The 18,447-nt window shown below is 40.4% G+C and overlaps 2 protein-coding genes across 2 annotated transcripts; both read left to right on the plus strand.

Moving 5' to 3' along the window:
- The first annotated feature begins 619 nt into the window (after positions 1 to 619).
- On the plus strand, positions 620 to 11,958 carry LOC128469708 (tubby protein homolog). Its single transcript, XM_053451512.1, has 15 exons — positions 620 to 805; positions 2,420 to 2,455; positions 2,756 to 2,807; positions 3,234 to 3,387; positions 3,639 to 3,752; positions 4,288 to 4,398; positions 4,683 to 4,805; positions 4,930 to 5,094; positions 5,771 to 5,910; positions 6,211 to 6,387; positions 7,950 to 8,062; positions 8,586 to 8,700; positions 10,717 to 10,815; positions 10,996 to 11,167; positions 11,711 to 11,958. Exons 1-15 carry the CDS (start codon positions 798 to 800, stop codon positions 11,842 to 11,844), a joined length of 1,713 nt encoding a protein of 570 aa, XP_053307487.1. The 5' UTR covers positions 620 to 797; the 3' UTR covers positions 11,845 to 11,958.
- Positions 11,959 to 13,339: 1,381 nt separating this feature from the next.
- Positions 13,340 to 17,868, plus strand: LOC128470243 (trans-1,2-dihydrobenzene-1,2-diol dehydrogenase-like). The gene is made up of 7 exons (XM_053452102.1): positions 13,340 to 13,466; positions 14,586 to 14,697; positions 15,321 to 15,484; positions 16,209 to 16,461; positions 16,538 to 16,662; positions 17,318 to 17,468; positions 17,673 to 17,868. The coding sequence occupies exons 1-7, from the start codon at positions 13,377 to 13,379 to the stop codon at positions 17,780 to 17,782; spliced, it is 1,005 nt and encodes a 334-aa protein (XP_053308077.1). The 5' UTR covers positions 13,340 to 13,376; the 3' UTR covers positions 17,783 to 17,868.
- Positions 17,869 to 18,447: the final 579 nt, after the last annotated feature.

Genomic DNA, 18,447 nt, shown 5'->3' on the forward strand with positions numbered 1-18,447 from the left:
ACCCAAAACTATAATGGTTTAGGTGGATTTCATTACGTATAAGAGACACCAAAATAAACTGTATCGATCCACCAAATGATGGTCTAATGAATATTCTGTATATTATAAACGTTATACATTTTATGTATATATTTTTTGTTAACTCAATTATCAAAGTAATGTGTCTCTACTGCCCATAAGAGCTGACAATCTAAACCTACCTTTAAGGCAGAAGTGCGAGGTCATATAACTATATTTTAAGCTAAATATGAGGATACCTTTACCAATTTTCTATAACGTTGTCGTTGGTCTCGTCTTAGATTCAGGAGCCATATATCTATCCCATGCATGTTTAAAATCCCTTACTGGATTAGCCTCTACCACTTCAGATGGGAGGCTGGTTCATTTATCTACCACCCTCTCAGAAAGGTAATTTGACAACGTCATGAAAGGAGTATGGCCGCCGGCCTGTTAATCTAAACAAGGAAAGCTGATTAAGAGGATATTGAGTGACTGATGTTCATGTGCCCTGCAAGGGCTGTAGGAAGATTAGCGTCAACACCCATTGCCCCTGCCTGAGAGAGATGTCCTGCCTAAAAGAAGGCTAATTCAAAGCATCTCCTGCATGGTGGAGAAACGCAGAGCCTTGGCTTCACACAGCTAGAGACTTAAACATCTTCCATCTATATCTTCGTCGGCTACAGTATTCGGAATTAGTCTGATAAGTTAGATGACATCATCCGTTTGACATCATCCGTTGTTTGACCTCACCCTCTGTTGGCTTTAGATGACTTTGGAGTTCCCACACGGAGCGTAGGATGGACCCGTGAGTATCACTGATTTTCTCACAATTTATAAGAAAATGGCTATAGCCCTATTAGCGAGAGAATCCAGAGTCTTTGGTTGCCATTGATGCCAAAGAAAGAAAAAGATGTAGAGGTTCCGGGACCTCGGAGGTCACTTCTTCAGGTGGAATGGCATACGGCTGCCTCATACCTCGCCTTTATTATACTGTACATCAATATAAGTTATGATCTTCCGCCCAACTCATTTCGTCAAACTGGCACCTTAATTAATTAAACGTTGGATAGAAAATATACTTAAAATATACATAGTTAAGTAATACTTTAGAAAAACATGATAAAATATTAAAGGTAAATATGTGGCTAAAATTGTATATTTCCATTCCAATATAAATGGCCCTGAGACCCCATGAACAGCCCATTGTAACAATTGTAGGTTTTGATTCCCCAAATGATTTAACCGAATGGCCCTAATACTGGTCATCATGGAGACCTTGACTTGTCATTATTTAAAGATACACGTGATTGAGTCACCTGCATTCAAGCAGGTATATGAACCATAACACACTGGGATCTAAAGCACCAACTGGGAGTCATATATGATCACAGCGGGGGAGAATAGGAAAGAGTCAGACTGTGTTAACACCAGGATCTGCCCCTTCACCCTGAGAGTTCCCGGGGATGGTTATATATGATAAAAATAAAATAAATAGGTTCTTCGACTGCGATTAACGGAATTTGTTTGACACTTGGATGAGAAGCATGTAATATGTTAGTTATCCGGTTCAGCAGATATGTGAGTTTAGCATAATTTACTAAGAATCTACCAATCGTTGCAAATCTCAATATGGACGTAAAATAATAGGGCGAGTTTGCAAGAGGTTTCCTGACAAAGCTCCCCGGGGCAGCTGTCCTTAATCTATAAGCAGCTTTACATTCCGTCTTAAGCTTGTGTGCCTGGGCATGTGTTTCTCCCTGAAATATTGGTTTTGTTACTTATATAAACTTATACTTACAGGACACACACACACACATATATATATATATATATATATATATATATATATATATACTTATATCATTTCAGTTCACATTGTAATGTAATGTAATTACTAATAATTCAAATGTAAACGTATGTAGAAAAATGTATTAGAATTCTAAATATACTCAGATGTCCCAATGCATGCTGAAAAATAAGTGGAATGTATCTGAAATATGGAGATTATCTCTCTATCTATGTATCTATCTATCTATCTATCTACACATCCATTATCTATCTATCTATCTATCTATCTATCTATCTATCTATCTATCTATCTATCTATCTATCTACACATCCACTATCTATCTATCTATCTATCTATCTATCTATCTATCTATCTATCTATCTATCTATCTATCTATCTATCTGTTTCTATCATGTATCTTTCAATCTATCTGTTGATGTATTATCAGTCATCTATTATCTGCCTATCTATCATCTATCTGCCTATTTATATCTATAATCTATCATCAATATTTAGTCTTACAGAATAATAGTGGAGCTCCCGCCTAACGCTCATCTAGCCCTTTAACCAAAAAGCTTTGCAGTTTCTCTAGAACAAAATGTTTCTTGAGACGATTCTTGTTCTTCTTAGGCCAGAAAACACTTCAAATACCACCTCCCCTACAGGGTAAGTAACAGAGAATACAGATCTTTGTGGACCCCTAAATCATTTGGAAATCCTTTGGTTACTAATAAACTCATGAAGCAGGGAATTATTGTTGGTGCTAACATTAAATGGGCAGGACGTAGATCCAGCATATAACAGTGTAATAAAACGTTATACATAGTAATGATGTCATACACCAGAAGGCATGGGATAAAACCGTTGTGAAAAATTCACAAGACCCTGACTTTATCTCAATGTTATCTCCAAGCATATGACATCATAAATATTATATTTAAGTCTCTCTTTTCTTCACCTTCGTAGCGTGTTGGATGATGATGTTCGCAATGTACGGCAACAGAAACTCGACCAACAGGTACTATATATATTGGACGTACGTGTTGTTGTATTTTCTTGACATTTATTTAAAGATCCAGTAATGCGTCAGGTTTTTCATGAAAAATCATGAGAAAGTGCTTCAGACGTCTTGGCCAGTCCTGGATCGGCCATCAAGCCTACTGGCATACTGGGACGATACCTGGTGGGATATTACCTTTATTGGTGGCTCAGTACGTGTGGCTATGAGCTGCATAGGTGTAAGAGCGTAGTGAGCAACCATGCATGTTCAGCAGATGGTTTTATCGGCAGCTGGTCCATAAGTGTCAGAACCAAAATGAATCTCCAGTCTGGTCCTGCCCCATGAGGTTCCCTCTTTGGTATAAGTAATGATTTCCTCTCAGACGTCAGATTGATAGCATTCCGTCTGAAAACTCTTCTAACGCTTGCCCATATTGCTTTCAAGCGCAACCTCCTTGAGAAGAAACAGAGAAAGAAGAGGCAAGAGCCACTGATGGTCCAAGCCAACTTTGATACCAAACCCAAGCCACGACGTTCCCAGAAACCCGAGGACCAGGTGGCACTGGTAGATTCCTCAAGTGCTTCCAGCATTTACTTAGGTATGCAACCTATTTAAAACCACGACAAGACTGCATATAGTCTTTGTTTCTGGTCACCTTCTTTATTTTTTTGTTTCATTTCATTGTAGATATTAAAATTATGTTGATGAGCCCATTATCCCCTTTCTCTGAAATATTAACTGTTTACACTTATTTTACTGTTTCAACCTACGCTGTTAGTGTTTATGTCTATTGTGTATTTGTGTTCTATGATTTTATTTCCCTTCTGTATTCATCACACACCATTGAAGGTGCCTCCAATCCTAGCATGTCACTAGTACCTCCCGGCACCCCCCACCACGTGCCCAGAGGCCCAAAAATCACCGCTGGGGCTCAAGAAAACAAGGAGAAAGACCTGTATGGAGGTAAAGCATGTGATACATATTTACATTTGTAGTAAGAAAGCCATATTTAACTAAATACTATAATTTAATGCTAAAAAATGAATATTTATTAAAAAAATTAAGCAACCATTAAGCAGCATTTTTGAAGAGGGATTATCATATTTTTAGCTAATATATTTTTAGCCTGGAAGAGCTTTCTGCTAATCTCTACATTATTTTGGTATTGAGCTCCTTAGTTCTTAGAAATGTGGAGGACAACTCACTTAAGCTTTGATTCACTACATGGACAGGTCTACAGGATATCCCAAGATGATAATTCATTAACTTGGTCTTTAGTGAATAAACCTTTGAATGATGTATAAAACCTGAACCTCAATCCATTTTTTCACTGTAACAAAAATAAATTTAAACCAATGATCAATGTTTTACTTCTATGGCTCATCCGTTGATGGTCCTCCATGCATTGCTGAGATGGAGGAACATCATTTTGATGTCGGCCAGGAAGTTTGGACTTTCTTATGTTCATATTTACATGGTTCTCCTCTACCATTCTTAGACTATTCAGACGAAGACATTGAAGTGACAACCCTTGAAGACACGCAACCCCTCGCCAAGAACAAGGAACTGGTCTCTACCAGAGAGAAGCAGAAACCCAACACAACAACCGGTATTGTTTGACGCTCAATAACTGTTTAACTTCTCCGATAATAACACGCGGCTTAATGAATGTTCAAGACGTTCATTAACAAATTCGTAGGCTGAATACCAGAAACATTTCCCTCACAGACCGATAAAGCGTTGCATGCGCTAAACTGCATTGGACTCCATGCAAAAAATAGATTCCAATACACATTTAACATGGAACTAGGGCTAGAGTAGACTTTTAAGACAAAAAAACAGTACCTTACTTGTGAATAGTGCATTATGGTTTTGTTTTTCCTTTCTATACAGGGAACTCTGATTTGAAAGAAAGTAAATCCAAGACCAAGTTAAAAGCAACACAAAAAGTGCCAAAGAAATCCAGATCATTCCCTGCCAAAGATGCTGAGAAAGAAAACAAACCCGATAAGAAAGGTTGTGATGTCATATTTATAACTAGCGAACCTATAGAGAGCTAAAATTAATTAATACACTTAATATTTTTACTTTATATATATATATAGTTACTTCCGCTTACCTTGTGTCCATTTCCTGAAAGGTGTCGATGACACAGCCGTGTTTCTGGATGAAGTACAAGAAATAAACGAGAAACTTAAAAATCTACCTTCGAGTGAGGAAGAAGAGAATTATTTTTCTGTTGGCGACCAAGTTGTTCCTCCAGCACCTGTGAAGCAACGCAAAAAGAAGAAGCCCCCAAAATCAGGTATTTGGAACTCTTTACGTTCCGTTGCCGTTAGGACCTGCGGATAAATTAGGCCATGGGCCATGGGCTTAAGGTTCTCGGAACACAGTTTAAGGAACACAACACATTGTGGTGATTTGATAAACTCCAGAAATAGAGGTCCTCATCTATGACCTAGTGATGATAGGAGAAAGGTCATTAGTTGGTTATGAGTTTAACTTGGCTCCAGTTGGTTCTCTACCACTCCTGAGCCAAACATTGGTCTAGGAGACACTATGGGTCGCCGCGTTTGTCTGGAAGGACCCTATTTGTAGATTAATGGAAGCCGAAGCCCTAAACCGATTATATACCATAATAGAGCTAACTGTACCTGTGAAGTTGTTCAAAGCGAGCAACCAGGAGCTCAAGAAGACTTGGGATGTTCATAAGGCTCTCCTGAATAGTTCCCTGCTGTCCCGAGGTTCTCATTTGTCTCAGAGCGTGCAGCAACAATGTATATTTTAATCATTGTGAAGGATAGAGAAGTGAAGACCACATCGGGAGCTCATCAGCTCAGATATTAACCAAAGTCAGGGCTGCGGTGGGTCTTGTAGGCAGTGTGCGGTGGTGCATGGGGTGAGAATAACATGTATTTCATCTAGACCTCTAGAAACCGTACCAATAATATATTGATCTTTTCTTTTTTTTTCTCCTGGAGAACAACGTAGAGCGAGATCAACATCGACAGGCCTTTACAACGAGGACAGCGATGAGAAAGATCCTGAGGACGATTTTGATGAAGATTCAGATATTCTGAGCAGTGTTATATATTCTGGACCCATGTCTGACTCCAGCAGGGTATGTTGTACAGGTACCCCAATGTACACATACGCATCATTGTCCTCTTTCTAAATTATTTTATTTCATTGAGAACAACACACGCTTCCACTAGACACTAGAATATATTCAGTCCACAACACTGAGAATGCATTAGTCCAGGACTTACAAGAGGTGCAGAAGACGCTTGTATAAAGATATTGTAAAGGTATAGATAATGTAAGTGCTAGGTTTATTCTTTATAGAATCTAATTCATACATGCACATGATGTATAGATTCCTGTTTAACACGTACTTTCTCTTAAATTGTTGTAAACCAAGGAAGAAGATTTTCAGGTTACAGAACCCTCGGATATTTGTGACCTTGAAGACTTTGCATTGCGCCCAGCTCCTAACAACATGACGTTAAAGTGCCGTATCACTCGAGACAAGAAAGGAGTGGACAAAGGCATCTACCCTGCATATTACTTACACCTGGAGAGAGACGATGGCAAGAGGGTGAGATAATATAACCATATAAATAATAATAACCCCGTAATATAACCGTATAAATGGAAATGTACATTGTAGAGGAGAGAAACACCTTGAACCAAATTCTGGGGCAGAGTATATATATATATAAATATAAAAAAAACCCATATATTTATATATATATATATATATATATATATATATATATATATATATATATATATATATATATTTACTCACAGAGTCCATTGCACACCATTCCAAATATTCCAAGCCCGGTGCTAGTAACCAGCAGTTTTCATACAAAACACTTTCAAAAGATGGTCAGCACTCCAGGTCTTTAAATTGACAATTTCATTTTATTCAAAGTCAAGTCGACGTTTCAGTCATTGCTGACTTTCATCAGGACATCCTGAAAGTTAGCAATGACTGAAACGTCGACTTGACTTTGAATAAAATGAAATTGTCAATTTAAAGACCTGGAGTGCTGACCATCTTTTGAAAGTGTTTTATATATATATATATATATATATACATATATACACAAACGAAAAAGTTTATTGCATTAAAATAACATGAAATGGATCAGGAATCCAGCGCAGATGGGGTTAATGTTATAAATGACTATTGTAGCTGGAAACGGCTGATTTTTAATGGAATATCTTCATTGGCGTACAGAGGCCCTTTATCCCTCCCATCACTCCTGTGTTCCAACGGCCCTTTATCACTCCCATCACTCCTGTGTTCCAATGGCCCTTTATCACTCCCATCACTCCTGTGTTCCAACGGCCCTTTATCACTCCCATCACTCCTGTGTTCCAACGGCCCTTTATCACTCCCATCACTCCTGTGTTCCAATGGCCCTTTATCACTCTCATCACTCCTGTGTTCCAATGGCTCTTTATCACTCCCATCACTCCTGTGTTCCAATGGCTGTTTATCTCTCCCATCACACCTGTGTTCCAATGGCCCTTTATCACTCCCATCACTCCTGTGTTCCAATGGCCCTTTATCACTCCCATCACTCCTGTGTTCCAACGGCCCTTTATCACTCCCATCACTCCTGTGTTCCAATGGCCCTTTATCACTCTCATCACTCCTGTGTTCCAATGGCTCTTTATCACTCCCATCACTCCTGTGTTCCAATGGCTGTTTATCACTCCCATCACACCTGTGTTCCAATGGCCCTTTATCACTCCCATCACTCCTGTGTTCCAATGGCCCTTTATCACTCCCATCACTCCTGTGTTCCAATGGCCCTTTATCGCTCCCATCACTCCTGTGTTCCAATGGCCCTTTATCACTCCCATCACTCCCTGTGTTCCAATGGCACCAAACATCTAAATACTTAACATTAATTGCTTGGTTTTCTGAAACTTTATAATTCTGTTATTGAGGGGGGTAATAAAAAAAAACATATACCATTGCGTGGTAGTACACCTTGTTAATTATTACATTTCATGTTAATTATGGAATCTTAATACGCTTTAGGGTATATATATTTATATATATTTGTGTGTATGTACCTTATATATATATATGTATACATATAGAAAAAGAAAACTTGGATGTTTTCTGTAAATTTACAGCTTTTCCTTATGGCTGCAAGAAAGAGAAAGAAAAGTAAGACATCCAATTATCTCATCTCGGTGGATCCCACAAACCTTTCCCGAGGTGGGGAAAGTGTGATCGGAAAAGTCAGGTAATCCTTTCTGAATTAAACTTGGGAGCCATCAAGGATACGTCCATCACTTCCAGCTCTTCCCAGTGATGGAGATCCTGAAACATATGTGATCAGGGCGTGAAAGAATTGTCCGTATGCTTATTAGTATAGTTTTAGGTCTCAGTATTATTATTATTATTAAGAACAATTATATTTTTCAACATTATTACAAGATCACAAAAAGTACTCTGTGACGAGACACATATGGTGAAGGAGTTGCAAGAACTTCAACGTTCTGCATTGAATGGTATTCCCTGGGTACGCACTGAATTCTTGCTTTGTTTATTGACAAGTTGTTGCCATGGAAACTGCAGTCTTTTTTTAATGTGATTAAACCTTCAGAGGAAGAATAACACGATTATGATTATTGCTTTGTCCAAGTAGAACAAGGCCTTCAATGGCCAACCATAATGACCAATAAATGCAGCAGGGGATGTTTCTCCAGATGTTCGGAGCTGTTTATTTAGAAACGTAGCCGCTTTCTTTTGGGGTTTTTTTTCAGGTCGAACTTGCTGGGCACAAAGTTTACCGTTTTCGACAATGGAATGAACCCAGAGATGAAGCCTTTTGTGCAGGAGAAAGAATCTCTCAGGCAGGAGTTGGTCTCCATATCCTATGTAAGTTACAAAATGACAACGAGGAGTTGGAACATATATGTTCTGGGAGTAAACCAGGGGACAGGGACAAAAGTAGGGGGGTCATTAAGAAAAGCTTGTTGGAGCAGGACCCTACTCGCCTTCCGTTTCTATACAAATGGTTATGTGTGGTCCAAGGAAACCAGGGGGCTTGATCACCCGTGAGGTGCGAGATCTTTCATCTCCTCAACCAGCGTCTTCACTAAAAGTCAATGCTTTTTATTGTACCCGAGATGCCGACCACGGAGGTGGAAGGGAGAGGTGGCGCCGTCATAGGTCAGGTTTAGCTCGGTCTCAAAGTCATAGTAAATACACCACTGGCATGAGGGTAAGAGGGCACTGTTCTTCCACTTTAGTGGTCTTCTTCCCGATCTCTTATATAATAACAGCTCTGGCCTGTTCAGCAAACACGCGTGAAGTTTTGTGAAACTGCTAGTAAACCAGCGTAATATTTCCCATTAACAACATAATACAAAGTCACTTTCTAAGATGATTGCTGATTATTCTCATTACTAGATGTCCCATTTAATGATACCTGGCTAATTATTAGCATTTGTACCTAGAGGGATATAGAGATTCCTTACTTTTCTGCACTTTGAAGCAGAAAGTCCCGGATATACTGGCACTTTTCCTGCTTTAATAGATTTGCTGGTTAAGTACAGATGTCACATTTGGAAATGAACAGGAAGGTGTCCATGACGCAGCCACTACTTTGCCCGTTTTACACCAGGAATTCAGTATTGACCAGTTCTGTAACACCTTGGTCAGCATTGTTAAACCAACCTAGACGTGCCCTTTAGACTCACACATTAAAGGCAGAAATTTAATATCAAGGGTTAGATAAAAGAATAATGAAGACTTTACATTCTGCTGATCACAACACAAGCTGGTCAAATATTACACCTGTAGCCTTTACAAAACTTGTAGTTTATTTTCCCTGTTGTAACATTTCCTAAATATTTTAAATATTGTCTAAAAGGCCACTTAACCAATGCATAATGATCAGTCAAAATCATAATCGACCTTTGACCCCCCCCACCAAGCCCCGTTGTATCTGCTCCAGAGCTCCCGTTATCACTTATGGTGCCAAGGTATGGAGATGCAGCCTCCCCATTACTGAGTTCTCTTTCACCTTATGCTGGGCTCTAGGATATGACATCATAACTCGGTGTCATATGTCATATTCAGCATTGACTGTGGCGGAGGAATAGCTAGTGGACTGGTCTGGGCTGTCTTCACCTAAAAATCATACCTCTCTTGAATGTTTCTTTCAAGTACACACATTAAATGTTAATAGACAAGCCGACTTCTCTTATTCTAAGGCTTGAGAAAGACCTGTGCGTCGAAACGTTGCCTGTGTGAAATAAACTCACCTTATTATTTGAAGTGCTGAGCCTCTGCTTCTTTATTTTGGATTTATTGAGGGACTTGGTGGTACCCTGGCTCGTGCACCATTTCACTGCTGAGTGCTGCATTCCAACCTCTCTTTTTGTGTGGGCTCTAGGATATGACATCATAACTCGGTGTCATATGTCATATTCAGCATTGACTGTGGCGGAGGAATAGCTAGTGGACTGGTCTGGGCTGTCTTCACCTAAAAATCATACCTCTCTTGAATGTTTCTTTCAAGTACACACATTAAATGTTAATAGACAAGCCGACTTCTCTTATTCCATTAAGTATGGACATACCTGGGAACCATCTGAGGTTCATCCAGAGTCTGAAGAGGAAACCTTGTGTCCCCAGGTTTCCAGTTAGTTTCCTTTTTTCTCTGGGCACAGGAGCAGCGGTTGGCCACGCTCTCTCCTTCTACTTACCCCCTAGTCGTTGCCCCCTTACAGATGTCTGGGGCTAGACCTGTGGCTATGCATAGCTAGGCCTACCCTCTCACGAATCCATTCCCCAAGAAGAGGGGTCTACCCTGGGAAGTTTCCAGGTATAAGTGTGAGTACTCCAGTAAGTAACATTTTTTACAATGTACTCATTGTTTTCCAACAGGCCCCCAATGTTTTGGGTATCAGAGGCCCAAGAAAAATGACAGTTGTTATTCCTGGGATGAACATGGACAATGAGAGGGTGTCTATTCGACCCCGGAACGTAAGATGTGTATTTTTGCTAAATTGAGTAAACCTTAGTGATAAAAAATCTTCATGTTACTAGAACTCACATAATCAAACGTGGCATTGCAGAGTAATCATCAAAAAGTGTTTTATGTGGTATATTTTGTGATGTCTTGAAAATTAATTATTTCTTATTTTATTATCTTTTTTTCTGAAGGAACATGAGACTCTCCTAGCCCGATATCAGAATGAGAACTTGGAGAACATCACCGTGCTCCAAAACAAAGCCCCATCCTGGAATGAGGAGACCAAATCGTTTGTGCTAAATTTTAATGGCCGTGTCACACAAGCTTCTGTGAAGAACTTCCAGATCATATCTCCTAATAACCGTGAGTTTGTCAACCAATGCAACTAGGATTTAATTAAGGTGCACAATTTAACTTGATTCTTGTGGCGGCACAAATAGCCAATGGACCCTTCTAAGTTTGGCTTCACCTTCTTCTGGGACAGTCTACCCAAACCCCCAATCCAAATGTCAACAATCCAACAATAAACCCTTCAAAGTGATGCTGCTACGATTTGTAGGCCACGTCTTCTAGATTAGGAGCTCGTTTGGGCTGCCTAGAAAATCTGTAGATCTTCAGCATTATGGTGGCACCTGGCTCAGTGCCCGGGAGCAATTACTTTGTGTGATCCACGGTCAATCCAGTCTGGATCGAAGATCATAAATCTGTCCATATTCCATGAGAATTTGTCTTGAAAAATATCCAGCACTTTTAGGAGCAGGTTCAAAAAGGTTGTCCAATATATTTATATAGATAAACAGCATTATTAGCTAATATTTATACTTATTTTTCTTTATGTGATGCCTCCCAAGCTGAATACTGCACTTTTCATTGATCATTTATTCCTCCTCTTTTTTCTTTACCCAGCCGATGATATTGTGATGCAGTTTGGACGTGTCTCAGAAGATGTTTTCACAATGGATTACAAATACCCGATGTGTGCCATGCAGGCATTTTCTGTCTGCCTGTCCAGCTTCGACAGCAAACTGGCCTGTGAATAAATACACGATAACAGACTGGATCCACTGGTTAAATGCGGAAGATCGGAGACAGCGTCCATGCTAAACAATGCCACTGATCATATATTATCATCAGACGCCTAATTCTGCCTCGTTCTAAATTTGTGATTTGTGAGAGCTGGAGATTGTTTTTGTAAATAAATGAATAAAGAGAAAAATGTGATCCCTGTCGTGTGTATTCTTTTGTTTAAGGGAAAACAGGGCAGTATATATATATATATATATATATATATATATATATAATACTGTATATATATATATATATATAACCCTCTTGGGCATGGAGTTCTCCAGAGCTTCACAGGTTGTCACTGGAGTCCTCTTCCACTCCTCCATGACGACATCACGGAGCTGGTGGATGTTAGAGACCTTGCGCTCCCCCACCTTCTGTTTGAGGATGCCCCACAGATGATCAATAGGGTTTAGGTCTGGAGATATGCTTGGCCAGTCCATCACCTTTACCCTCTGCTTCTTTAGCAAGGCAGTGGTCGTCTTGGAGGTGTGTTTGGGGTCGTTAACATTTTGGAATACTGCCTTGCGGCCCAGTCTCCGAAGAGAGGGGATCATGCTCTGCTTCAGTATGTCACAGTACATGTTGGCATTCATGGTTCCCTCAGCAAGCTGTTTGCGGGCTTCATCTTGTGCATCATCTTTAGAAGAGGCTTCCTTCTGGGAGGACAGCCATGCAGACTAATTTCATGCAGTGTGCGGCGTATGGTCTGAGCACTGACAGACTGACCCCCCCACTCCTTCAACCTCTGCAGCAATGCTGGCAGCACTCATACGTCTATTTCCCAAAGACAACCTCTGGATAGGACGCTGAGCACGTGCACTCAACTTCTTTGGTCGTCCATGGCGAGGCCTGTTCTGAGAGGAACTTGTTCTGTGAAACCGCTGTATGGTCTTGCCCACCGTGGTGCAGCTCAGTTTCAGGGTCTTGGCAATCTTCTTATAGCCTCGGCCATCTTTATGTAGAGCAACAATTCTTTTTTCCAGATCCTCAGAGAGTTCTTTGCCATGAGGTGCCATGTTGAACTTCCAGTGACCAGTATGAGAGAGTGTGAGAGCGATATTTTTAAAATATATATATTATTCATACCAAAAGACAGTCTATAGGTATAAGAATGTGTAAAAGAATTATATAATCAGAAAGCCTTATCTACACTAAATTGTGTGGATGCATTAAACATAAAAAGGGGACTCATAATCGAACATTTTGTAAAAATAGCAATAAAACATTTGGTCAGTAGGATGGAAAAATACCCGGTCATAAAGAGGTTAGAATACAAACACATTCTGTTACATAATAAAACACAGGATCTGAGGATTCATCCCGAGACAAGTGATTTGTCAGCAAAATCCCCGTGCTGGACACTCCCATGTTTCTTCTCATATAAAGAAGAGACTTGGATAGAGGATCACAGCCCGCTGTCAGCTTTCGTGTTTGCCAGAAGCTGTCTCTGTCTCTGTCGCTGTCTCTATCGCTGTCTCTGTCTCTGTCGCTGTCTCTGGCCATGGCTACAAAATGGGGAATCTGCTCTGTAGGAAAAATCGCCAATGACTTCATGGTGGCCCTGGCGACCCTGCCACCTGAGGACCATCAGGTGAGTAAAACACTCAGAGGTCGGGATTCGATTAGTTGAGATTACATAGATCAATAGTTTGATCAAATGTCTTGATTTGGGGAAAATAAAAGCACAACAAAACTACTTTGAAGCTAGTATTGCTATTATTTTTCTACATGTGTTTGCTTGTTGTAAATATAACAATAAAAATATCAATAAACGAATGAATGAGCGCTGCAGAAGACTTGAGGAACCTTCGGTCACTGGGGCTTCTGGAGAGGGCTGGTGGCTAGCCTCCTCCCTACCGACTATGGGCCCTGGCCTTCTAAAGACTTACCGTACTTAGTGTAGGTACAGGGGGTCAGGTTCTACTGATTTTACCCCCGGTACAGGTTTTAGCATATTTCCTAAATATTACAGGCTCTGAGGACTGCGGAGCTGATATTGATTTGGGATTGGTCCTGTACTTTGCCAACACAGATGATGTTTTATAATGATTTATTGTGTATTATACCCATGTTTTCAGCTACCCCCATTAGTTTATTGTCTCATCGCTTGCTGACAGGACATGCAATCAGGAAGAGAGAAGCCATTATTTCAGTTAATCAGTTTATTGTCGGACCCCCCCCCCCCCCTCCATGGTGCACTAATTTGTTGTTTAAATCAGTATTTTTCCTTCCCTCCTCCCTTTGTATTCCATTATGTTGGAAATTCATTTCTGTCTGTATAAAAACCTTGTGTGTGACTCCGAAGAAGGAGTTCCTGTACAAGGAGGTCCTGTCACAAGGACCATAAGCGGTGCTCCACGGTTCACCTAACCTTCTAAATGAAACTATTTAGTTACTAAATAAGCATTATGCCCAAATTCATCCAAGAAATAATTCTTTAGTTATGTAGAATGTTTTCCCTGGAAACACTTGTCATGTACACAAAAGAATGCGCTGATAGGTTATTGCCATAGAAACTGAAAATGCTTCTTAAATGTTTTTGTGTTCATTTTATGTGATTAGGGTTCCAGAGGAAAGATTAAAAAACATGTGCTAAGTCTTATTGTCTTAAATATTAGAGGGAAGTTGAACAATACTTGGATCCATTAGACATATACATCCCTTCCGCTGTATTCCTGTAGCAAAGAAGCTTTTTGTTTCCCCTCTATAGGCTGTGGCGGTGGCAGCCAGGGACCTGAAGCGCGCCAAAGACTTTGCCCGAACTCATAACATTCCAAGGGCTTATGGATCCTATGAAGAGCTTGCCAAGGACCCCAACATTGGTAAGATGAAATTCAAATCTGGGGAGCGGGGAGAAGGTTTTTTGTACTCTAGTGAATTTAAATACCTCAGGAAACCACAAGACATCTAAACTAAGACGTTGGACCTTTAAAAAAAGGTAGTTTTCGCAGTTTCATTATCTAGGAGGACAACGTGGCTAGAAGAAGGAGCAGAGTGCAGCCTACATCTTCTCCTTCTTCATCCTGATTACCAGTCCTGTTTGTCATCCAACATCAATTCAAAGCTGACTGATTCCTACAGAACTGGCTAGCTATATGCTCAAACTGGGCACTGGAGCACTGGAGGGCTGCGGGACTAGTGGATAGGTGGCTGTAGACGGAGTGTGGGCCAAAACACACAGAGATCCTTGCTTACTAGCAGGATGCTCTAAGAACAATCTGCTATGTTACCAGCTGTAACCAATGTTATTGTCAATTCTATTATTATTGTTAATTGTCGCTCATATTCTATAGTAATAGAGCTACGAAATCTGCTGGTGCTCTATAAGTAAGATATGATGTACGGATGTTACAAAATGTTAATTCCTCAATCAAGTATCTGATTATGGACAATGGATAGTTTATAATGGCGCTTCCATCCTCCTCTACATTGTCTTTAATCCCAGATATAATCCACGTCGGTGTCCTACACACGGTCCATCGGGATGTGGTCATGATGTTCCTGAAGAATAGGAAGAATGTATTGTGTGAAAAGCCGATGGCCATGAACACCGCGGAGGTCAAGGAACTTACCGCAGCTGCCCGGAAATACAACGTGTTCTTTATGGAGGCAGGTTACACTCTCGAAGATCAATATTATACGATGACAATGATTTTGTTACATTCAAATCAAAATGTTCTATTAATACCAGTTATTCTCTATTACAATGGGGCGGGGGTGGGGGGCATTTCCGTGAAACATGTTCTTGTATGAAAATTTCAAATCCAGTTCAAAACTGAGTAACGTCTATAGAAGAAAACAATTTTTCTCCCAAATAAATTCTGTAATAACAAGCCAGTCCACCCAGACAAACATTGACCCAAAAGGGGTGGTCATTATGAGAACTGTCTGATTTGACACTCATTACTCCCCAGGTCCAATTAACGTCCTTTATATAAAAGATTATAAGATTATCAATTGTGTATATTGTTCAATGTAAAGTAAACTTAAAATGTGTTTGTAAATGACTTGTTCATCTACTTTAATGGTTGTGTACTCTGCTTGGATGTTGGTGACTTGAGGACCATGATTGGGAGGTCACTAAAATACCCCTAGTCTAAGCCGAGGAGGACCGGTCCTGCATCCTTGGCATCTCTAACTGAGTTCTTTGTTGGAAAGGGAGATGCTCTGTTATACCAAAGTCTTCAAGACATATAGTCATTAGTAGCTACAAGGAAAGTGGCGTTCCACCTTAGAAGTGATCACTGGTGGTACTTACCTTCTAATAAGTGAAATTTTTATGATCATATCACATAATGAATTGTTAAGGTGAATATGAACTTGGTTTTTATAGGCTGTCTGGGGCCGTTTCTTCCCGGTGTACGAAGAAATCCGCACCATATTATCTCAGAAGGGAATTGGAGATGTGAAAGTAGTAAGGGCGGAATTTGGTTCTAACCAGTACCACGTTCCACGAGCGGTGGAAAAGGAGCTCGGAGGAGGGGCGCTTCTTGATATCGGTTGCTACTGTATCCAGTTTGCGTTGATGGTGTTTAATGGGGAGAGACCAGAGTCTGTGACAGCTAAAGGCTTCTTGTATGAGACTGGTGAGTAGTTTAATGCAGAAACTGTAACGCAATCCTGTTCATTACCAGATCCGTAATGTGATCTTCTTTTTAACAGGGGTGGACGAAACTGTGACTATAATTCTACAGTATGCAGGAAAACGCCAGGCCATCCTCACTACCACCATGATGGTTGCAATGCCAAACCAAGCTGCCATATGCGGGTCTAAAGGGATGATTCAGGTACGCAAAAAGTATTTAAAGGAGAGGGGAAAACACAAATTCTCATAACAATTCATGGATGTAATCCTAGAAGAGGCTGCCTTTGTAGACCCCAAATGCCTTTGCGTTTCACACTACCAAGTGAAAAGGTTAGACATGGAAAGTAAGGAAGAGAAACTGGGGTAACAGTTCTTGGAGGTAAAAAGGAGAAAGTTAGGTTTGGTGGGTTAATGAAGGAACATGGATGGTTGGGATGGGAGGTAAGGAGGAGAATGTGAAGTATTAGCTTTTAAGGTAAAGAAGAGAAGAGAACAGATTAGGATCTGAAGTTCTGTAGGACTCTACAAAGTTGAGAACTTTAAAAGGGAAACATTCCACCTATACAGATTTCATGCTTCTGGAAGTCTGAGATGCGGCTTCAGCTTTAATAAACGTACTAGTGAAAACTGTAAATGTCAAGAAAATATGATTAAATGGTTATTTCTGGGGAAGGTTTGGGCATTGTACAGTACTAGGAATGATAATTATAATCTTGCGTTGGTACCAAAGTGTTAAATTCAGCAGTGTAGGTGGAACAGAAGCTTTAACCACATGGGTGTAAAGTGTCACATTACATTGTAATCTACTATCTAAGAACTATGAGATAACTCATGATTTCATTCTAACCTGTTTCCAGGTTCCATCATGCATGTGGTGTCCAACTTCCGTCATCATCAATGGAAAAGAAACCAAATTCCCTCTTCCCCCTTCTACGAAACCCATGAATTTTACTAATAGCACGGGGCTGAGTTATGAAGCTGAGCATGTGCGACAGTGTCTCCTGAAAGGTAATCAAAAGCGGGGTGATCTGACTTAGATGGGACAGGTTTTGTGTTGTAGGCAAAGGATGTTGTCAGGTGGACACAGGCTTCATTGGGCTGGTAGCCATAGCAGAAACATTCTAAGATATTTTACGTATTGGGGCAAGGTTGTAGACTTGTTCGTAGATGTGTGACCGGCGTTAAGTGATGAGACACTTTGTGATGTTACAGGACTAAAGGAAAGTCCACTGATGAGCTTGGCAGACAGCGAGCTCCTGGCCACCATCATGGAAGAAGTTCGCAAGCAGCTTGGAGTCACATTCCCTCAAGATCGAGCCTAATTGTGTAATGAGGATCAGTTGAAAATGCAGTTCGACGGCACCCAAGGAAACAAATAAAAATGAACAAGCTGAAAAATAAAAAAGAATAGTGATTGTATTCATATTTCAGGATTTGATGTATAAGCGCTGCATGGACTTTCTCCTTTTCCCTTTTCTATACTTATGATCAGAACCCAATGCTCACATCCCACCAAGTTCAAGGTGAACCCTCTTGCAGGCTTCTGACTTTTCATTGGCTGAATTAGCTGATCTTGCAGGAACTGCTAAAAAAACCCCCCATAGTCTCCACCTCCCCATAAAAAGTATGTTTTTTCATAATCCTGGCTTCTGTTATGTAAGAATTTAGTTGATTCTCATGACTGGTCTGGGCGGCAGTGGTTCATTTTCACTCTAGGTATAGGTGGCTGAACAAAAAAAATTCAGTAGAGCTGAAGCCCTTCCTGGCTTTTAGAGTGAGACGGTCCAGCTCATTCGGTAAACATAGGTAATTGTGGGTCCCTACATACCCGCCAACGGAGGTAGACACTCAAACTGGCAGTGCTACTGTGTGTGAGCACAATTCTACTCATTCTTGCCAAATCGGGACCATGGGATTGCGGTCCCAAATCCTACTGTCCTACCGTGCTCTGCCCTGTCCCACTTTTTGGTAGAGCTCGGTAGGAAAG

Source organism: Spea bombifrons, chromosome 12, assembly GCF_027358695.1.
Source record: "Spea bombifrons isolate aSpeBom1 chromosome 12, aSpeBom1.2.pri, whole genome shotgun sequence".
In the NCBI taxonomy this organism is placed as follows: domain Eukaryota; kingdom Metazoa; phylum Chordata; class Amphibia; order Anura; family Pelobatidae; genus Spea; species Spea bombifrons.

Bases quoted from the DNA above. Each gene is read 5' to 3' on its own strand.
- LOC128469708 (XM_053451512.1), top strand. The intron at 2,456-2,755 runs GTAAGTAACAGA...TCACCTTCGTAG, and splicing joins AATACCACCTCCCCTACAGG to CGTGTTGGATGATGATGTTC. The intron at 4,399-4,682 runs GTATTGTTTGAC...CTTTCTATACAG, and splicing joins GAAACCCAACACAACAACCG to GGAACTCTGATTTGAAAGAA.
- LOC128470243 (XM_053452102.1), top strand. From the start codon at position 13,377: ATGGCTACAAAATGGGGAATCTGCTCTGTAGGAAAAATCGCCAATGAC. The intron at 14,698-15,320 runs GTAAGATGAAAT...CTTTAATCCCAG, and splicing joins TGCCAAGGACCCCAACATTG to ATATAATCCACGTCGGTGTC. The intron at 16,663-17,317 runs GTACGCAAAAAG...ACCTGTTTCCAG, and splicing joins GGTCTAAAGGGATGATTCAG to GTTCCATCATGCATGTGGTG.